At 34.4% G+C, this 21,083-nt stretch overlaps 5 protein-coding genes and 1 long non-coding RNA gene across 6 annotated transcripts; 4 read left to right on the plus strand and 2 right to left on the minus strand.

Annotated features, from left to right (window-relative positions):
* Window positions 1–2,750: 2,750 nt before the first annotated feature.
* LOC9329267 (phosphatidylinositol 4-phosphate 5-kinase 1) lies at window positions 2,751–6,692 on the plus strand. Its single transcript, XM_021011387.1, has 8 exons — window positions 2,751–4,161; window positions 4,248–4,412; window positions 4,576–4,741; window positions 4,955–5,065; window positions 5,146–5,339; window positions 5,430–5,560; window positions 5,641–5,734; window positions 5,993–6,692. Exons 1-8 carry the CDS (start codon window positions 3,014–3,016, stop codon window positions 6,291–6,293), a joined length of 2,310 nt encoding a protein of 769 aa, XP_020867046.1. The 5' UTR covers window positions 2,751–3,013; the 3' UTR covers window positions 6,294–6,692.
* Window positions 6,693–9,532: 2,840 nt separating this feature from the next.
* On the plus strand, window positions 9,533–10,928 carry LOC110225477. The gene is made up of 4 exons (XR_002329834.1): window positions 9,533–9,662; window positions 9,722–9,793; window positions 10,537–10,637; window positions 10,733–10,928. It is a non-coding gene; the product is annotated as an uncharacterized LOC110225477 (long non-coding RNA).
* A 113-nt stretch (window positions 10,929–11,041) lies between these two features.
* LOC9326545 (E3 ubiquitin ligase BIG BROTHER) lies at window positions 11,042–12,156 on the plus strand. Its single transcript, XM_021014625.1, has one exon. It carries the CDS (start codon window positions 11,236–11,238, stop codon window positions 11,995–11,997), a length of 762 nt encoding a protein of 253 aa, XP_020870284.1. The 5' UTR covers window positions 11,042–11,235; the 3' UTR covers window positions 11,998–12,156.
* Window positions 12,157–12,968: 812 nt separating this feature from the next.
* LOC110225208 (putative F-box protein At1g21990) lies at window positions 12,969–15,197 on the minus strand. The gene is made up of 5 exons (XM_021014342.1): window positions 15,159–15,197; window positions 15,005–15,088; window positions 13,689–14,081; window positions 13,458–13,598; window positions 12,969–13,380 (listed from the first exon to the last, which is right to left on the minus strand). Exons 1-5 carry the CDS (start codon window positions 15,195–15,197, stop codon window positions 13,102–13,104), a joined length of 936 nt encoding a protein of 311 aa, XP_020870001.1. The 3' UTR covers window positions 12,969–13,101.
* A 500-nt stretch (window positions 15,198–15,697) lies between these two features.
* LOC9326546 lies at window positions 15,698–16,718 on the plus strand. Its single transcript, XM_002890438.2, has one exon. The coding sequence runs from the start codon at window positions 16,090–16,092 to the stop codon at window positions 16,570–16,572; it is 483 nt and encodes a 160-aa protein (XP_002890484.2). The 5' UTR covers window positions 15,698–16,089; the 3' UTR covers window positions 16,573–16,718.
* Window positions 16,719–17,328: 610 nt separating this feature from the next.
* On the minus strand, window positions 17,329–19,968 carry LOC9326547 (probable beta-1,3-galactosyltransferase 5). The gene is made up of 11 exons (XM_021010761.1): window positions 19,681–19,968; window positions 19,467–19,566; window positions 19,299–19,357; window positions 19,008–19,207; window positions 18,852–18,915; window positions 18,682–18,754; window positions 18,469–18,589; window positions 18,285–18,372; window positions 18,064–18,189; window positions 17,848–17,957; window positions 17,329–17,722 (listed from the first exon to the last, which is right to left on the minus strand). Exons 1-11 carry the CDS (start codon window positions 19,773–19,775, stop codon window positions 17,565–17,567), a joined length of 1,194 nt encoding a protein of 397 aa, XP_020866420.1. The 5' UTR covers window positions 19,776–19,968; the 3' UTR covers window positions 17,329–17,564.
* Window positions 19,969–21,083: the final 1,115 nt, after the last annotated feature.

The raw sequence follows: 21,083 nt of genomic DNA on the forward strand, positions 1-21,083 counted from the left end.
TGTCATAACATAAAATAAATCGTTATCACTATAAAGTCAAACTAGTAATTATATTTTTAATAACAGATCTTCTACATTATGACAGATTTTTCTCGAAAAATATAAGTCTGACGCCACTAAAACAATAAATCTGCCACACATTTTAATAAATCTGTCAAAATTACGAAAGTCTGTGGTGTCATCATAAAATAAGTCTGTCGTGAGAAAAAAATCTGCTACTAATTAAATATCTGTCGTAACCTATTTTAAGTAAGTCTGTAGGGGAAACAAAATCTGTCGCAAAAAATCTGTCATAGAAAAATAAGTCTGTCATGGTAAATAAACCTGTCACAACTAACCCAGCAGATTTTTCAAATAATTTTTTTTTTCCAAATTTTTTTTCACCACGTTTTTTAAATATATCTAAGGGTATTTTTGACTTTTTTTTTTATTTCTAACAAAGAGAGAAAGGGTATTATGGTCATGAAAATAACTCATTTAACCCCTAAATTTTTTGAGACATTCTAGTAATTAAACTCATAATTTGGGTTAATCTAGTAACTTTCCCAACTATTTTTAGAGATTCTTTTGATTTGGGAGTTGACAAAAAAAAAAAACAAAGATGTTTTGCATCAGATTTGGAGTATACTACCATACTTTGTGGGTTGAATAAATCGATTAGATTATTTGTTGACAATTAAGTCCGTACTTCGCCAACAATTTTTTTTTTTGTTGCAAATCATCAAAATGTGTATTCTATGACAATATAAAAATGAAAAACAAGTTATATATACAAATAAATTATGGCTAAGAATCGGAAAAGGTCGTGGCCTCGTGGGTTTTAGAATTGAAAGCGGCAAAAAAGAAATGAAAAGAAACAAGAGCTTTCAGATTTTAAGTATGAATAAGATTATACAGCGAAGAGTAATGATTTTGCTAGGAGATGCCTTGAATATGGAATGGGAAAGTGTGGCGTAGAGTACCAACGCGTTATGGTGTATGAATGGGAAAAATACATTCAACCATACACTCTCTCTTTCCCAATATCTGATAATTATATTTCTCGTCTCGTGTGATTTTTCATTGATGTGGACAAAAATTAATTAGTGCTTTTAGGTTTTAACTGGGGATCCACCCCAACATTCACGTCGGCTTCGAGTACCGAAATAAATATAAACGGTGTAGTAATGACGAAAGAACATAAATAAGCGTCGAATAGCTCTAAGACCATCTCCAATGTATTTCCCTATTTTTAGTTCTATTTCTATAATAGAGATAAGTTTTCCCTATTTTTACTCTAATGTGTTCCTCTATTTTTTTCTCTAAAAAGTTTAACTCTATTTATAGAGGAAAAAATAGAGATTCTCTATTCTCACCTCTATATATAGAGAAAAAAATAGAGATCTCTATTTTAGAGGTGAGAATAAAAGTGGGTTGGAGAAAATTTGCCTCTAAAATAGAGTTTAGAGGTAAATATAGAGGTGAGTTGGAGATGCTCTAAGTAACACGTAAACAAACGCAAGAAAACAAATGTTAAATGTTCTTTCAAAAACATTTTGAGTGATTCAATTGTTTCTTTTTATTCTTTCAAAAAGTTCAACCTCAAATTACGTACGCCCACGTTCCTTGTAAAATTTTAATTTTGTTAGTGCGGTTGTAACTTATTTTATAAAGATTTTAATTAAATGGTGACTAAATGTGTTTGATACTCTAACCACCACCGATGTAGTAACCACTAACCACTCGTACGTAGTACAATTTTAGAAATATATACTTAACTTGTGGTGTATTAGCGTATTAGGTGTGTTTATAGTTTATTTATTTTTGGTTAAAATGTTGTGAATTATGAAGTTTACGTGCACGGTCACTCTAGTTTTTATGATGTTGTGGTCATTTGAATCACAATCATGTCCTATTAGCACTTCAAATCAAAGTACACGAACCTATTAATATGTCTATTTATCTGATACTACCCAACTGTAAAATTTGATTATATCAAATAAAAAAAATTATAATTTACAATTGATGGACACAAAACTCAACTTTAAATGTAAACCTTGAGCACCATCAATATCAACATTAACATAACATGTAATTAAAAAAAAAAAAACAAAGAAATACAACTTTATAATTTCCAATACTACTTGTATCAACAAGCAGGCTTGTGTATCTATCACTATCCGTATGGGAATATAAGTATAATTTAAATTAATAAATCATCGCAAGTAGGAAGAGAATCAAAACTCGAAAAGATAAAACCCACCAAGACAACGATCATCTAATCACAGGACAGAAGAGAACAAAATTCTTAGAATAAAAAAAGTAATTAATTAAGTAAGTCATCAAAGACAATCACCTGGAAACTCGCTTCCTAATCAAGATATCTCGATAATCCTCAATCATAATCATATCTCTACTACAAAAAATATAAATAAGTTAAAAAAAGGTAGACCATAAACTAATCATTTGGTCTTCTACGTGGGTTTTTGTATACTAGTATTAACGTATGAAGTAGCCCATACTACATAATACATCATCGCTTTAAATTATACAAAGACAAATTCGAAACAATCTCGAGTATTAATTTATGTGTACACTACGGTGTCGTTTTAAGTTTTTAATAATATTGTGGTTTCTTTTTCGGGCTGGTGGGCTTTTTGTGTCCGCTTCCCAATACTTTCTCTTTCTTTCCTATTTACTAATTTTTTGGTTTACAAAATTTATTTATAAATTAAAAAATTTCAGTGTTTTTATTTTTGCTATCTCTCTAGTCTCTTCTGAGTTCTGTCTCTGTTTATTACCACTTTTCTTCTTTTGATGTTCTTGTAGCGTTTGTACAAAATCTCACAAAGGTTTTTCTTCTCAGATTTAGAAAACTTGTGAAAATCTTTGATCAACAAAAAGTTTCCATCTTTTTCAACCCATTTGAAAATCCGGTGGTGAGTCGCCGGAGAAATGTGTTTTTCTTCTCTCCATTGAGTTTTTTGCACGGCGGAATCTGTTAAACCCCTAGATTTCAAACGAATGACATTTTATGAGATTGAAGAACATTGTGAGTCGAGGAGTGGAAGATTCTTCTCTGATGAGTGAATCAGAAGAAGACGAAGAAGAAGAAGCTAGTGAAGTCATTTTAAGCAGAAACGTCGTTGAGAAGAAGAAGAAGAAGAATCTGCGTTTTGGTGAAGAAGAAGAAGAGAGACGAGACGGTTTGGTGTTGTTAGCTCAATCTACTCAAATGGTGAGATCGAGATCTCAAGGAACGACTCGGCGCGTGACTCCCACGCCTTTACTGGATGTTGAGAAGCCGCTACCGAACGGAGATCTCTACATCGGAAGCTTCTCCGGCGGGTTTCCACACGGATCCGGCAAGTATCTATGGAAAGATGGGTGCATGTACGAAGGAGATTGGAAACGAGGTAAAGCTTCAGGGAAAGGCAAATTCTCATGGCCAAGTGGAGCTACTTACGAAGGTGAATTCAAATCTGGGAGAATGGAAGGTTTTGGTACTTTCACCGGAGCTGATGGAGATACTTATAGAGGTACTTGGGTTGCTGATAGGAAACATGGTCATGGACAAAAGCGTTATGCAAATGGAGATTTTTATGAAGGTACTTGGAGAAGGAATCTACAAGATGGTAGAGGTAGGTATGTGTGGAGAAATGGGAATCAGTATACTGGAGAGTGGCGTAGCGGTGTGATTTCTGGGAAAGGTTTGCTTGTTTGGCCTAATGGGAATCGATATGAAGGTTTGTGGGAGAATGGGATTCCTAAAGGAAGTGGTGTGTTTACTTGGAGAGATGGGAGTTCTTGTGTTGGTGCTTGGAATGAGAGTAAGATTATGAGGAGTTTCTTTAATGGTGTGGAGAAGAATGATTTGATTGTGGGGAATAGGAAGAGATCTTCTGTTGATAGTGGAGCTGGAAGTTTGGGAGGTGAGAAAGTTTTTCCAAGAATCTGTATTTGGGAATCTGATGGTGAAGCTGGGGATATCACTTGTGATATTATTGATAATGTTGAAGCTTCCATGATTTATAGAGATAGAATCTCTGTGGATCGTGATGGGTTTAGGCAGTTTAAGAAGAATCCTTGTTGGTTTGATGGTGAGGCTAAGAAACCTGGAGAGACTATTTCTAAAGGTCATAAGAAATATGATTTGATGCTGAATTTGCAATTGGGAATCAGGTAAATTTCTCAAATTTGATGGATTGTTTTTTTTTTTTTTTTGTGATGGCTTTTTCTCTAATGAAGGTTGTGTGTGCTTGTATTAGGTATTCTGTTGGCAAACATGCTTCGATTGTTCGTGATCTTAAACAGAATGATTTTGATCCAAAGGAGAAATTTTGGACAAGGTTTCCACCGGAAGGGACTAAGACCACACCGCCGCATCAGTCAGTGGATTTCAGGTGGAAGGATTATTGCCCTTTGGTGTTCAGGTAGCTTTTTAGCTTTAAAAAAAAAAAAGTGTTTCAATTTAGCAAATTGCTGAATGCGTTTAGGTTTGATGATGTGGCTATACCCAAATCTGGGCTTAGTTGATAAGATTGTGAACCTATTTGTGATGAATTGTGTTTCTTTTTGGGGAAATTTTGTTTGTAGACGTCTCAGGGAGCTTTTCCAAGTGGATCCAGCTGAGTATATGTTAGCTATATGTGGAAATGATGCTCTCCGCGAACTATCTTCACCTGGAAAGAGTGGAAGTTTTTTTTACCTAACTCAAGATGATAGATTTATGATCAAAACGGTGAAGAAATCTGAAGTCAAGGTTAGTAGTTGTTGCCTCTTCTTGTTTTTGACCTTTCTCTTGTCATATTTGAAAATGCTTGTCTGTTCAAGTTAATTTACTTGATTAGCGGATGGGACACCCTTTTGTTTGTTTGTTTCTTTGCTTTCACATTACTTTCTCAATCATAAACTCCACTAAGTCTGTGATTAGCTAATGAAATTTGACCTGAAGCATTTGTCTTCTTCTATCCAGGTTCTTCTAAGAATGCTTCCAAGTTACTACAAACATGTCTGCCAATACGAAAACTCCCTTGTGACTAGATTCTACGGTGTTCATTGTGTCAAACCTGTTGGTGGCCAAAAGGTATGTGTTTGTTCATCTAAAGCTTCATGGGTCTCTTAGTGTCAAGAAAATTTACTGTTTTCTTTACCATTTTTTATCAGACTCGGTTTATCGTCATGGGCAACTTATTCTGCTCCGAGTATAGAATCCAGAGACGGTTTGACCTCAAAGGGTCTTCTCATGGACGTAGCACTGCAAAGCCTGAAGGAGAAATTGATGAGACCACGACTCTCAAGGACCTTGATCTCAATTTTGCTTTCCGTCTTCAGAGAAACTGGTATCAAGAGCTTATGAAGTAAGCTCCATGCTTCTCAGTATTTTTTGCTTATGCAAAGTATTCAGCAACATAAACATGTGTCTAATGCTGATCGGTATTCATTATCAGGCAAATAAAACGCGACTGTGAGTTCTTGGAAGCCGAGAGGATAATGGATTATAGCCTTTTAGTTGGTGTTCACTTCCGTGATGACAACACAGGAGAAAAGATGGGTCTCTCTCCATTCGTTTTGAGATCTGGTAATTTAGACATCATTCTCTATCTGTGTCCCCCCAGTGAAATCGACCTATTGTGAAATTTATGTCAATATCTTGTGCAGGTAGGATAGATTCATATCAGAATGAGAAATTCATGCGCGGTTGTCGCTTCCTAGAGGCTGAACTTCAAGACATGGACCGGATTTTAGCTGGCAGGTAACAATCATTGATCCGGGTTTCATTTTTAATGTTAAGAAGTTGACTTCACACAGAAGAAGCTTTTTGCATTCATAGCCATTGAGACATGGAGTGGTTGAGGGTTTCAATTTCGGATTAGTATTATTGAATGATTAAATCTGCTTGGCAATCTTGTGGGGAGTGTGAAAACAAGTCATGTGGTCCTGTTTGCTAGAAAAGAATCAATCAATTCATGATTCATCAATTTTTGCTTAATAATCAATCTTGTGTTAACAGGAAACCATCGATCAGATTAGGCGCAAACATGCCAGCAAGAGCTGAACGAATGGCCCGGAGAAGTGATTTCGATCAGTATTCATCAGGAGGAGCGAATTATCCATCTCACGGTGAGATGTACGAAGTGGTTCTCTACTTTGGAGTCATTGACATCTTGCAAGACTACGACATAACCAAAAAAATCGAGCATGCGTATAAGTCACTACAAGTCGATCCTGCTTCGATCTCAGCTGTTGATCCTAAGCTCTATTCAAAGAGGTTTAGAGACTTCATCAGTAGGATCTTCATTGAAGACGGCTAAAGATAAAGAAGGCTAAGAATTTTAACTAACATTCTCGGCTTTTTGCTCTACGGAAATGTGAAAAAAGGCTGCGCCGGGAAGGGTAAAAACTAAAAAGGTAAATCTCAAAGATAGAAGAAAGGCGATTTGGGAATTTTATTTACATATATTTATGAGATGATCAATCAAGTTTTGGGTTGGGGAGGGGCTTTATTTGTTTTTGTGGTGAGCCGTTTATATATAATTTAATATATGTGAATATAGATTGTGAAGGTTTTTAGTACATATAGGCAGACAAAAAATTTACAAGGAAATGGAAGAAAAAAAAGGTTTGGAAATTCCGAAAATGTGGAATAAAGTAAAGTGTACAAGTAAAAAAGAAAGAAAGAAAGTAATAGCATTATTATTTAACTCTATTAATCCCATATTCTCATAGGATCCCTCTAACTATCCAAAGTTAAGGGGTCCATTATCTTTGTTGTTGTTTATTTTCTTTCAATATAACTTTACCAATTGCATACTCTATGTACCTAAAGCAATGTCAATGGTAAACAGTAAATACGAAATAGTTGATTAGTAAAATAGTAGTTGGTCAAAGAAGGAAGAGTTGAATTGGGGTTGGTTTCCTGAAAAGTAGAGAAAGCTAAACTAGAACACCACATGTCTTTTGCTTACATTCTTTTTTCTTCTTTAAGAAATATTTTCGAAAATGTTCTCTTAAATCTCTTAAGAGAGTCTAGTTTTTGTATGTGATATTGTAGTTGCTTTTTTTTTTCTCTTAAACTTTACATGATATTGTATTTTATTTACATTAGAAGAATTTTTATCTGTTTCATTTCTGAAGTAAACAGTAGACAGTTATTGTTTTTTTTTTTTTTTTTTTTGTTTAATACTTTCTACAGTCCAATAATTGCTTTTCATTGGTAATAATAAACAACTCTTGTTGCAAAAGAACATGTAAATGTACACCAGCAAAAGTAATTAATCCCATTAATTAATAAACAGCATATAGACATGAGTCACATGATATCCTATTCACAGATCCACTAGATGTTAAAAGCTGACATATTATCTAAGAACTACAATGCCTAGATATTAATTGATTATACCAATTTGGAATTTGAAATAAGTAAATAAGATGAAATCCTACCAATAGGGGTAGAGAAGAAAGTAACAAAAGTCAGAGTTACAAAAGTCATAATAATTAAGTATTTAAAAGTTTCAACTTATTGGTTTAAGCGCAATTAACTAACATGTCATCATCTTCCCATTCTCTCAGATTCTAGTGTCCAAAATCCCTAAGTAATAAATTAATAGTAATTGTCTTTGTTTAAGACATCCTGACAAAATTTACAGGTATTGTAATCTTAGTCAACGTTTAATCCTTTTGTAATAGAATTATTGGGATCAATTCCATTTTTACTTCTTTGAAAGAGTTTTTTTTTTCGTTTTTAATGTTATCATTAGCGAGAAAAAAAAAGAGAGTAATTTTAATTCCCTTAATCAGAGAGAGTATGAAATGAGAGAGTATGAAAAGGGCAGAGGTTAAAAGAGTAGCTTGTAGGTGTCTGTCAAATCGTTGCATGCCTAATATTCCTTTCTTTTCAATTTTAATAACATAAAGATTACCAATTTTCTTAAGAAAGTTATAGTATTTGTTTATTCCTTTTTACTGCGTTGGTCAAAGACATTACCAAACATACAGTAGTAAGATCTTTTGTCTCACCGGCTGATCTCCAACGTCTTGTATATTATGTCATTCATGTCTGTCTTCTAAAAACTGGAAATATTGACGTAAATCTTTTAAGTCGATCTCATCTTTTAAGTTTTAATACGAGTACGTGTACGTCGATTTATACATGGAAATCAATAGCATTTTAGAACTTTGAATTTTGAAAGGAAGAATTGAGTATGAACCTTTTGAAGGCTTTTTATTGGAAAATGTATTTGGGCTAGAAGTCAATTCTAGGCATGATTCATTATCCACCTTTCTCGGTGAATAATTATGTTATCCTTTAAGATTTGCCCTTTATTCTTTCGATCTTAGAAACAATAGTTTAATACATATGTTAGTCGTAAGTTTCAATACTTACAACATGATAGTAAATTTGAAGTTGTGGTATCTCGCATTAATTCTTCATTTACAAAATCTGATACAATAAGTCAGACGGTTATAATTTAGTGGTGTTATACCCGAATAAGCTTGCTTGTTATTTTATTGGTTCGAAACATGGTTGAGCTGTGTTTCTCCACGTATGCTTTTCCTTAACATTGCAATATAAGAACTGAGTGGTGCAAACATATTTTACGATAGTGTGGGTTTCGATTGGGAAAATTTGTTATTAAAAAAAGAAGATGTAGTTTTCATGGATTCAGACACATGGGGTGTGAGATTTTGACAATGGAGGCCCAAATGAAGACAAGAAGAATGGGAAATTAGGGATTGGTCTCAACTTTGGGACTATGTTTGTCTGAAGTTGAAAAAGCCACCAAATGTGCCCATTCGTGTATTTTTAAAAAAATGAGCTTACATTATTTTTTTAACATCCCAACATAATGTCCCACCATGAAGGGGACATCTCCCTTAGCTATCCCTTTCTCATTATTCTTGTATTTCTATAATTCTTTCGTTTGTTACAAATAAATTGAAAGAGGTATAATTTGTCGAAAAAATATAACAAAAGTAATCACTAAAATAAGCAAGGATCTTTAGAAGCATTATCCTAATACTAATGATGTTGTCTTTCACTTCCTCGAGAAACCTCGTGACTCATGACACTATTTAAATATACATACAAATTGCAATACATTGGATGTTGCGTAGGTGATCATTCTTTTGTAATAATATAATCATGAATGAGAACACTAATTAAGGAAATATCTATTCCTAATCTTTCATATCTTTTATATCATCCAAATTTTTATATCTCCATGGTTATTCTTCATATGTATCCCATTTATAATTGTTTTCCTCACTCTCTTGATATGTACATAGACCTTCTAAGATTTTATAAAAATTGATCTTAGCTACGTTGACACTCAAAAAAATTTATTTATGTTTATTTATATGTTCATCTTATTATCACTTAATCACTGTGTTAATACTTACGTAACTTTTTGCTTCATACGTTGTCAATAGCTAACTTCGTATTTGGATAATATATATATATATATATATATATATATATATATATATATATCGTCTTAATTATAATTGTGTCATTACTTAGAACCCAATGTCTTAACTATAATAATTTTAAGACTCAAAACTGAACAAAACCATGAAACAAAAATATATTTTTGAAATAACGTACTAGTGGTGCACAAATTACTCTTTTGAAAGCCCAACAGTCCAAACAATTTGATCATCTAGAAGTCTTCTGAGATACAGTATGTTCTATTCTGTTTTAAATTGGCTTCTTATGTGAAATTTACTAACTCAGAACCAGATTGATAGCTTCAGGAAAACGCTCGCTCGCACTCGCAGAACTCAGAATCAGCCTTATCGAAATCGTTCTCAGGTGAAAATCTCGATCTCTCTATCTTCTTCTCTCGATTTCTTGATCTCCCTAGATTGTCTTTGTTTTGCAAGTATTTCGAATTTGTTCGATTAGGTGAATATCGAATCTAGTTTCGCAAATAGGTTTGAAAACTCTCTGTCTTAGAACGGACAGTTTCGAGCCTTGATTTGGTAGTGTTGTCTCAATGTTGAAATTAGGAGAAGTAGGTTTGAGAACTCTCTAACAGATGTATCGCTATGATTTTCGGCCTGAAATTGAGCTTGTGTTTGACAAATCTCTAACACAAGTGTAGTTTCTGCTCTGTCTTAGAAAGGAAACCAGTGTTTGGAGGTGTTGAAATTGATGTGGTAGTGTCTCTTGTTCTTAGCCGATTAGGAAAATTAGTCAATGTCTATAAACCAACAGGTTTTGTGAACTCTCGCTAGGAATATTGTTATAGAATTGATGTTGTTTTTGGGATACTCGGATTCAAACCAAACAAAACAGTTTTGGATCTCAAATTTTTTAACAGTTTATTAGGATACACTCTCTATATAAAACAGGTTTGTCAACTCTCTAACACAACTAATCTCTTGTTTTTGTTTTTATTTTAAGATATATCGTGAAACCCTTGTTGTTTGATATTCGGGTTTATGATAATAATAAAATTTGTTTTTGTGAAAAATAATAAATGGATAGGAATATAAATAAATGGGCCGGGTTAAATGGTAACTAACTCTAAATGATTATAAATGGGTTTATAGTTAAATGGGGCCTTGGAGAAATTTTCGCCATGGGAGATGTGTCTTTGAAGACAAAGACAAACGGGACTATGATCTTTGGAGTAGACCTTGCATTGGTTCAGGTGCTATACATCAGTACAACCTTATATTAGTACACTATCTTTCTCTGTTTCTTTTTGTTTTGTCAGATCATTAAGTCTTAATTCAACTCACGTAGGGAACCACCAAGAAGAAGCCTACGAGAGGAAGAAAATAGATAAACGCATGCTGGTTTTCTGATACAACCGTATACGACATCTTTGGTTTTTTCGTCACAACCACAAAATCGGTTTTACGTCAAAACCACAAAATTGCGTTTTAGCACCAAAAAATGTTAACGGAAAGATTGTTTAAGAATTAACAACAACAAAAAATAAAATTAAAACCATATATAAAAAAAATCTAATTACTTAATAAATACTTTAATAATTGATCTTAAAGAATAAATTAATTAAAATGTGTATTGATTAAAATTTAAATGGGCCCGGTTAAATGAGTATAAATGGGTTTATAGTTGGGTTTACTTATTTGAGCGTGTGTATACTCCCGGGGGGCTTCAATACAGGCCAATTAATCCCGAGCCCTACGAGAGTCCGCCGCCTGATCAGGCTTCTTCTACAAAAAGGCATAGACAGAAGTCAAGAGTTGGCAACAAGGAAAAAACAAAAAACCTAAAAGCACATGTCGCATAATTTGGTAATGGAGGACTTGGAAGAAATTGGTACAGAGGGCATGTATATCGAAGAAGTATTATACGACTATGCTACAGAGGGCGTGTATATGGAACAAGTATCATACAACTATGAGATCGACCACAATCCTAAACCTGAAGACGAGGGAAGAATCAAAGTCTATGCAAGTATCCAATTGCCGGAAACCTTAGAATTTACCATACTAAAATTCTCCTTGTCTGCCAAAGAATTTTCTGATAGCTTGGGTAGTTATAGCTGGGAACAACTAAATTGCTTAGAGGACGATGAACGTCTCAATTTTTTGCAGGTTCAGGAAGCGAGAATGGAAATCCCTAGACTTGTTTCTAACGTCATGTTATACTCGGTCAAGTATCCCACAGATTGTGCTTTAATTTATATTACCTTTCTTTTCAATCCCCCTGAAGAGTATAGACGCACACCCCAAGTGGCGTCTGCGACGACATCTGAAGAGGAGGAGGATATGATGCAAGTCTCGTTTGATGAGAGCACCATTGATATCCAGTTTAGACCGGCAAGTAAGTTTGCGGTTGAGTCTTTGTCAAGGAGAGTATACGAGAAGACCAAGTACTCCAGCTGCGACGACATGTGCCCTATATGTCTTGATGAGTTTAAAATGGGAGAAAGAGTCGTTACCTTACCCTGTGGACACGAGTTTGACGATGGCTGTGTCCTCAAGTGGTTTGCCACCAATCACGTTTGTCCATTGTGCCGTTTCGAACTAGCTAGCTAGTACTTGGGTGAAACGAACCCTATAAGCAGGGAAACTTCTTTTTTTTTTCAATAAAGTTTGTTTGTTCGTATCATTCAAAACGTTTCCTTTGTATTTTTGTACCAACACTTTGATAATTTGATATCTTGCTATATTTCATAATGCCATTGTCTGTTTTCCTTTGAATTTGTGTATCATCCATCACTTTTGATATATAACCAATTCTGATGATCTACTTGAAATCAATTTTAGCCCATGCAGAAGCAAAGACGAAAACCAAATCATTTGTAAAACACTATAAAACCCAATCCGCAGTAGTGATGGATATTGACAATGCACAAATAGTCCATGAGACCGCCGCTGATATCCCGTTTAGCTAGACCGGCAAGTAAGCTTGCGGTTGGCTCTTTGCCAAGGAACATATACAAGAACAATAAGAAGAAGAGGTCCAACTCTGACGCCAGCAGGTGCTCAATTTGCATGGAGGAGTTTAAAAAGGGAGAGATAGTCGTCACCTTACTTTGCGGACACGAGTTTGACGATTGCTGTATTATGGACTGGTTTGCGACCCGTCATGATTGTCCATTGTGCCGTTTCAAGTTACCATGTGAAAATTAGATGAGCTAACTAGTCATTGGGGGACAAATCAAAGGGGTGAAAGGGAACTTAGAATTTTAAGATTTTCAATCTTGGGCTATTTTTAGAGGTAGTGTTTTCAATTAATCACTTGGACACTACGTAATGATGACCCTTATATGGCTGTTCTTGATGAGTGACGAGGCTGCAGAATCTTAGATGGCCTTTGCTTTGGTCATATATATTCCCCTGAACATCATTGTGTGATGCATTTTGCCATTTTTGTGCTCAGATTTTTTGACCCAGCCCTCGGGAACTAGAAGACTTTTAAGGGCTTTGTTTCGTTTGCCACATTCACAAAAAAAAATTAAAAGGTTCCTAAAGATGTTAATTTGGAATCCCAAGGTTCATCAAGAAAATTTTAAAACAAATATTACAAGATATAGCTATGATTAAATTAAAAGATTTAAGAGTTTAATACAATAATGTTTTGCAACAATCAAATAAAAAAAAGGTTTTCGGCAGATAAACAAAGATGGAAAAGATTTATCAGAGGAAATGGATCCGACAGTTTGATGAAACTCTAGGAAGCTTCATAAGAGCATTGGTGATTCTCAGGTACGTATTATTAGCATCGTTGTCTTCTCGGTGATCCACTTCAACACCCACCTTGACAGTCTCCAGACATTTCAAATTTGCCAAGAAATGACTCATCTGCTTCTGCTCACGACAAGTTCCGCGATACCCTGAAATGTTTAACACCTTCACTTGACATGTCGATAAACAACATTCTCCCTTCTTCTTATTAGTAACTTTGTGCACAAGTCCCTGAAATCGAAAGGAAATTCATGTATAGCAACAAAGAATAACAAGTGTTGATCAACAGAAATTTGATATACATTTACCTTGATGACTAAAGTTTCTAGGTTTGGAGAGCTCTTGAGAAGAAGTGGCACCACTTGCCAGCCTCTTTCTTTGTCACTCTCAAACGATAACGTAAGGAGGTTTTGAAACGCTGGCATTGCTTTACACAGAGAGTGAAAAACCTGATTTATCACAACCAAAACAAATCTTGTTAGCTAGCTCCAAATTGAAAAACAATTAACACAAGAAGAACAAATAGCAAAAAAACTGACCTCAAGAGATTCTGAAGACAAGTGAAGGGTCTTAACATTGCTTATCATTGCAACCAGACCCGTAGCATCTTTCGAAACTGCTTCCCAATTAGGATCATAACTATAAAAATCACCCTCATCGTCTGTATCATCGTCTGAGTCAATAAGTTGCTCCCATGGTTGAAGATTGAGTCTAGCTTCTACAAGGGAACCCAATTCAGCGGTATAGCAACGCGAGACATGACCAGAATAGTCAAGGTACACAAGACTGGGTGTATCAAACCAAACTTCACTGTGAACTTCAGGGTACTCGGGGTAATCGTGATTGATGGTGAGTCGCTTGATGGAAGGGCTAAAGACGTTCCCATTCCAAGCCGGGGCTTGGTTAACATCAGCATAATATAGGAATAACTCCTCAAGAGGTAAATATTAGTCTCTGGCTGCCCTGTTCTTGAGGAGTTATTCCTATATTATGCTGATGTAGTGTCTGTGACAGGGCAGCCAGAGCCCCCAACAAATATAGACACTACGCAGCAGATACAATTCCAATATTTAATCTAGACACTTTAATCCCGGTTGCGATAGCCCCCAACAAATTATTATTTTTTTGGAGTTTTATTAACCTTGCTAAGTAGGTCACCTAGATTTTTATTAGTCTATAACAGTCAAGAAATAAAAAAACATATGGATGACGAAACTCAAAATTCTAACCGTCGGACGCCAAAAAAAAACTAAAATGAATTTGAAGTCCGGTACTTGTTAGTCACTACTTCTGTCTCTCTCGAGCTTTTCAGACATTTCTTCTGCGTGAATTTTCTAAGAAGCTTGGAGAAGAAGCTCGCTCGCAGAACTCAGAACCAGAGATTGTGCATATCTAAAATGTGGAAAACCTTGTTCTCTTTGGGGAAGACGTCATCAACTCCTAAGGAGGATGGATTGATGGAGCATCATCGAGTAACATCATCAAGATCACAACTGTCAATGATTTTTATGAATCCGGAAGGCATAAGATCAGCAATGGAAGTGACTGGTACTGGTGCTGAATTAGTTAGTGTCTAACTCTAACAAAGAGTTTAACAAGAGAGTCCCCTGCTTTTTCATCAGACAAACTCTTGTCAACCAGTTGTGAGTATGAGTCTCAAGTAATAGCAAAACCAGTCCAACAGTTTTAGATGCCTCACTTAGAAAAAATAAATACACTTTTTTTTATGCAGAATCAGATAGAATGTTATTATAACAACAGTCAAATTAAAATTTAAAAAAAAAATTCAGTTTCATAAACAGTTTGTAAATAAAGAAAAAGTAGTAAAAAACTTTTATTGTCGAAATTTAGTTACTCTCTTCACATTTTTTCCTCCAAAATCATCCACTAAACTCATGTAGTTGACCTTTGACTTTTGACTATTTTCGACCATAGCTATCTTATTTAATAACAAAACCAAAATAAAATTAAAAACAATCTCAAAAAAGTTTGAATTATATCACTTGTACTTTTTCGCCCCTAAGATTATCACCACATCCATATGCCATATCTACTATTAATCCTATAAAAACCAAATCTAAAAGTTAATAACTCCTTTTACACCAATACTCAATGCCGACTTTGAACGAAATTGCGAAGTTAGACATTTACATGATTACGTATATGTAAATGTAATCAAAGCAAGTTTTCGATTTTGTAACTGATCTCACGCATGTCTCACATACATTATCAACATGAAATATGAATCGCCTAATTGATTCAATCCACGTAAATTTTTTGGTCGTTGTTTGGAAGGTATTTTTTCTAAAGCAAAATCTTACTAATAAAAAAAATTAATATCATCCTTAATTAAAATTTTGTTAAGTCAAAAACTCCACAAGGATGGTTGAAAAAGACCCAACGAAAATTAATCTTGTAAAAAGCCTAATATTTTCTTTTATAAAGAACTTAATTTTTTTTTACTTAGAATATGCCTCAAAGATTATGGTAAGCCAAGCTTTGCTTCATTTGCCTATGCGGCTATGCTATGGGCCTAGCCTCTGTAAAATTTTTTTTATCTGTGCTTGAAACTCCACAACTCAACTGAGCCGAGAGAGAGTCTTTTTGATCACGCTCCCGGGAGGAAGACGATAAAACCCTCAATGCTAGAAAATAAAATTTTGATCTAAAACATAATTTTAAAAAAATCAAGGATATGTTTGTTAAAAATTAGAATATGAACAGAAACCATATTGAACCATATTACAGTATCTGTAAACAGAAAACCCTAGAAAACCGTATAATTAATACCAAACACAAAACTGAACCAAATCCAGATTGAACCCTATAGATCCAAGCCCTGCAAGAGTCCACCGCCTCTATAAATATAAAGTATAATCAGACGGCAGCGTCGCAACAAGGAGCAGAAACCCTAAAATCACATCTCGTATTCTTTGTATAATGGCCGAAAAAGTATCCCTCAAGCATGAAATCGACTACAATCCTAAACCTGAAGACGCAGGAAGAATCAAAGTCTATGTGAGTATCCTAATATCGGAAGCTCCTATAAGAGATTTTCGACCAGTACTCGCATTCTCTTTGCCTGCCAAAGAATTTCGGGATAGCTTCACGAGGTATAGATGGGAACAACTGAATTGCTTAGAGGATGATGAACGTCTCGATGTCTCTCAGGTTAATTTAGCGAGGACGGAACTCAGTAGACTTGTCACTCACGTCATGTTCTACTTTGTTAACTATCTAGATTGTATTCTGTCAATTTATATTACCTTTAAGCCCATGCGTCGTCCTCCTGCTATGATTGTTGAAGAGTATATACCATTGGAAGAGACGATGATATCCGAAGAGGAAGAGGATATGCGACTCCCAGTTGATGAGAGCGTAATGCACATCCAAGAGCCTAACTGGAACATCTTTCACGTATAGAAAAGGAAACACAACATCATTTGTTTCTTTTCCTTTTTTGTTTTGTTTGGTGTTATGTTTTCTGATAAATAAGGTTGAAGCTCGTTTGTGGACTTCATCAGTTTGGAGGGATTTAGGGTTTATCGAGAAGAGACGTTGGGAAGTTATTCTTTTTGCTTTGTTTACCATTATCTTAATAAAGGTTTTAGTTTTAGAATTGGTTCTTAGCTCTAACAGAGCGCCACTGATATCCGATTTAGAATGGCAAGTAAGTTTGACCTTGATCAGTCTATGTCAAGCAAATTATACAAGAAGACGAAGTCCAGCTCCCACAATTTGTTTTGATGAGTTTAAAATGGGAGAAAGAGTCGTGACCTTACCCTTGTGGACACGAGTTTGACGATAGTTGTATCCTCGAGTGGTTTGCCACCAATCATATTTGTCTTCTCTACCTCAAAATTTAAGATTGCTCATCTTTCATTCTTTTTTTTTTTTAATTGAAGGTTGATATATTGACTGAAATTATATTGTTTGGGTTCCCACTTTTGAAAGCTTTTAAGCTTACAAAAACTTTCTAAAAACAGAGAATTTAGGTAAATGATATTACATTTAAGAAAGTTGCATAAGTGATTTCTGTTTGTTGCAAGTGTTGTGATTGTTGTACAAGTTGCTGATGTTGAAATGGTTGCTGATGTTGCTGCAAGTTAGATGACTCGAAATCACGAAACCAGAGAGATAGGAGAGTATATGAGACTCTTGCTTTCAAATGTTCAAAAATGACTAAGAAATATAAATTTCATATTGAGCAAAAAGTTTATAAGAAGCAAGTTTGCCACGTCTGCATCTATAGAATGTCTCATTCTTTCTTTTTAATTTTTATGTTTCCACAAACAAAAAGAAAATATATTGAACTAAAAGGTCTTGCTCTGCTTCATCTCCAGCAAGCTAATTTTGTATACCTTTTAATTCTTTACAAAACAAAATGTTCATCTCCTCTTGTCTCTTTCTCCGATCTAAGAGAGTTTTAAATTCGCGTCCGACACAGCTTTATCACCTTCGCCACACATCACATGAACCATCCACATTCTATCAACTGATCTGCATACTCCACTACACTTCCAGTCGAATGACGCCACACACATTTCTCCAGCCTCTGCCCTTATTTCACAGTCTTTGGGAAAGATAGAAAGAAAAAGAGAGTAACAACATGAGAAACACTATAATCTAATTTTTTTTACTAATTAGGCATACTAAGAGAAAAAAAACGAAAAAAAAAAATGGAAGAGCTTTTTTTACCTGGAGGAGTACCACAACAGAAATTACGATCATCGATTTGCTCAACCTCAAGACCGATGAACCATGACCCGAGTGTCACATCTTCATTTGCATACTTATGCAAAATTGGCCTGCAAAGTCAAACATTATATGTTATGTTTGGTTAATAATCATTTCCCTTGGTAAAACATATTTTACCTAATCGAAAATCCAAAAAACACAAAGTTGGTCACTTACTGGTTGTTGGATATGTATGTGGCAAGATCCTTTGATATGGCATAAATCTGTCCCGTAGCATGTCGGAAATATTTGTTACCTTCTTCTCCAAATTTCCAAAACTCGGGTTCACGGTACTTGGCCGTCCTACACAATTTGAAAAAAAAAAATGTTTTAAAATCCAACTAAATAGAATAGAATATTCGAAAAGATGATATAATATCACACATTGGGATTATTACTTTTTAGTAAGGACAGGACCGGATTTCATACATCCAATATAGACCCTTGGCTTAGAACGGTGCCTAGCTAATGTGGAAGCAAGCGTACCTGAAAAAGCAAAGAGGTGAGCAAAATATATTCAACAATTTAAATTCAAGGAGAAAAGATTAAAAAAAAAAATATGCTAGAAACATATTTTGGTACCAAGATTGACGTGAACATCATCATCAATCTTGACATAAAACTCAGCATCCCATTTTGCAACTGCACTAGAAAAGAAGCTTTTGGTTTTTGCAGACAGATTGTAATATCCTTCGACATGATCCTGCAACGAGTTAAAAAGAAATCCCGAAAGAAAAAATCAAGAAAACCGTAAACCAAATCCTAGAAGAATCAAGATTGTAGAATTGGTCTCACCAGCCTAAAGAAATCTTTGTATTGAGCATCTTCTGAATCAATTTCCTTATCCAATATACTGTTTGGCGTTGAACTGCTAACACATTCAAGTAAGAGTCTTAGTCTACTTAAAAAAAAAAACACATTAGACTACATTGCATTCATTCACTAAATTCTATGAATTTTTTCACCTGTGTCCAATCATGAATTTGATGACAATTCCTTTCTCTTTTTCTAATTTCTCAAGCTTTTCCCCTGTGATAGATTACATACAAAAGCTTAATAAGATTAGGAGCAATGAAGCATGAAAGGAACCAGAAATTTGAAGGAGGGACATCACAAAATACCCTGAGGCATCCAAGTCTCTCTAAGCGAATCGCGACGTTTTCTACTGCTAAATGCAGTATTGATACCAATCACCATGAAAACTTTGTTCCTTTGGTTTCCTTCTGTTGAAGAATTGGTTGATGAGGCATCCACAATCTGTTGAGAGATATGTGTAGTAGAGAGCTGCTTCTGAAGCATAGAAACTGACTTATCCAATGATCTGTTGTCACAACCCAAGAATATGATCATCAAAACATTATTAATAAACATGCAAGTCTAAGATTTACAAAAATAATAATCATTTCACTCACTCGATTGCTTTATGGGTTTTTAAAACCTCTTCCATTACATCTTTTTCTTGTGATTTTTTCTGTTTTTGGGTAAAATCAAAAGATTAAAAATTATGAGTTTTCAACACCAAAATAAAACTTTTAGGAGAAATTCATATTCAATGAGATTAGAATTATAAGAAAAAATACTTTCTCATGAGCATAATCTTGGGAAACAATCTTTAACTCCTGGTCACGCCGGTGCTGTAAAATGAGCTGGCTACCGGAATCCGACGAAGCTGATCTCAATCTGAAAATGCAACAACAACAACAAACATAATGAAAAAGCAAAAACATATGAAATTATTTTGTAACCGTAGGAAGATTGATGAAAGAGAAGAAGAAACTCAAAAAGAAACAGAACTTGGAGGTGAAGATTGCTCCGAGGAAAAAGCAAGAAATGCAAAGAAGAGGAACCCATGTCATAGTTAGTCTCTTGGAGACTTTGTTGTGCTTCATTGTGAGCACACAAAGAGACACGATGAGAGAAGAGAGGAGAAAACTTTCAAGACGTATAATTTTAATAACGGAATTAGGCAAGTTGTTACTACATGCAGAGAAATTAGTAACACTCTCTATATAAATTGATATTTAATGCATGTTTGACTGTTTAATTCAAAGTATCTAATATGTCAGGTGATTTACTTCCACTTATGAATTTAATTAGATGTTCAAAGAAATGAACTCTTGAGTCTTGACTACCAACAAAACAAATTAAATAACCTTATATGGTTTATTTAATTATATTATTATTTTTCAACGCTTAAACAGTTTTTCTTTTTATGAACCACAAGTTTGTGATATTTTTGGGAATTTAAGATTTTTTGTTCTTTTTTGGAAATCAAATATTCAAAATTGCAGTTTAGGAAAATTCTCATAAAATTTTATAATTTTTTTACTAACATAGATTCATGTTTAATTTAATAAATAAGTCATCAACCTATCAAAAATATATATACATACATATTTTCAAATCTCTGTTAGAAATAGATGGTACTTGCATATTTCATTTGTTTTGTGTTTCGATACAAAAATAATTAGGATTACATGCAAATTGTATTCACTACAGAAGGAGAGGCGTGTGATTCAACTAATTTATTTCTTTGACATGTAGTTTTTTTTTTGTAATAGATGTTTATTTATTATGTTCAGATGAAATTTTCATGTAGTTAAATTTTGTTTTCTCTAAATTTTCAATTATTTAATTAATTTGTTTATTTCAATTTTGTTTTTGTGCGATTGGTTTGGTTTGCAAGTGCAACATATCGTTTGCGCGTAAATGTAATTGATTGTAACTAAACCAATCAAACCGAAATAAGTGACCGGCTACTTCCGGTTGAAAAGTACGCGGCGTCTAGAATCAGTCACCAGTGTTCTAAAAAGCGGTCTAGGCGGTCGCCTAGGCCCCGACTAGGCGCTAGGCTCTCATGCGACGCCTAGATAACCGCCTTGACCGCCTAAAATTACATAGATCTTGTTTAATGTATTTTTTCAATTTTAATTAGAGTTTTATTTATATATATAGTTATAAATATTCATATATTGTTTGAATATAAATATAATTAAATGTTTTATCTAGTTTTTGTTTATAATTTCATAATTTTTAGTTTTATTAGATATTTTATATAACTTTTATATATGATATCATATTTATTATGTTTTATGTTATAAACGTCTAAACCGCCTAAAAAATCGCCTAGGCTCCGATTAGGCGTTCTAGGCGCTAGGCATTGGGTCACCGCCCGCTTAACGCCTAGCGCTTTCTTG

Source organism: Arabidopsis lyrata (genome assembly GCF_000004255.2).
Source record: "Arabidopsis lyrata subsp. lyrata unplaced genomic scaffold ARALYscaffold_1, whole genome shotgun sequence".
In the NCBI taxonomy this organism is placed as follows: domain Eukaryota; kingdom Viridiplantae; phylum Streptophyta; class Magnoliopsida; order Brassicales; family Brassicaceae; genus Arabidopsis; species Arabidopsis lyrata.

What these genes read in the sequence shown, in the direction of transcription:
- LOC9326547 (XM_021010761.1), bottom strand. Translation starts at nt 19,775, where the DNA reads ATGAAGCACAACAAAGTCTCCAAGAGACTAACTATGACATGGGTTCCT. An exon ending in AAATTCATGATTGGACACAG is followed by an intron (nt 18,755 to 18,851) that starts GTGAAAAAATTC and finishes ATGTGTTAGCAG; the next exon opens with TTCAACGCCAAACAGTATAT. An exon ending in GGTCCTGTCCTTACTAAAAA is followed by an intron (nt 18,190 to 18,284) that starts GTAATAATCCCA and finishes CAAATTGTGTAG; the next exon opens with GACGGCCAAGTACCGTGAAC.
- LOC9326545 (XM_021014625.1), top strand. Translation starts at nt 11,236, where the DNA reads ATGTCGCATAATTTGGTAATGGAGGACTTGGAAGAAATTGGTACAGAG.
- LOC9329267 (XM_021011387.1), top strand. Translation starts at nt 3,014, where the DNA reads ATGAGATTGAAGAACATTGTGAGTCGAGGAGTGGAAGATTCTTCTCTG. An exon ending in TATTGCCCTTTGGTGTTCAG is followed by an intron (nt 4,413 to 4,575) that starts GTAGCTTTTTAG and finishes TTTTGTTTGTAG; the next exon opens with ACGTCTCAGGGAGCTTTTCC. An exon ending in TGGTATCAAGAGCTTATGAA is followed by an intron (nt 5,340 to 5,429) that starts GTAAGCTCCATG and finishes ATTCATTATCAG; the next exon opens with GCAAATAAAACGCGACTGTG.
- LOC110225208 (XM_021014342.1), bottom strand. Translation starts at nt 15,197, where the DNA reads ATGGCATATGGATGTGGTGATAATCTTAGGGGCGAAAAA. An exon ending in ATAATCTTAGGGGCGAAAAA is followed by an intron (nt 15,089 to 15,158) that starts GTACAAGTGATA and finishes TTATTAAATAAG; the next exon opens with ATAGCTATGGTCGAAAATAG. An exon ending in TGTCTTCAGAATCTCTTGAG is followed by an intron (nt 13,599 to 13,688) that starts GTCAGTTTTTTT and finishes GTGATAAATCAG; the next exon opens with GTTTTTCACTCTCTGTGTAA.
- LOC9326546 (XM_002890438.2), top strand. Translation starts at nt 16,090, where the DNA reads ATGGCCGAAAAAGTATCCCTCAAGCATGAAATCGACTACAATCCTAAA.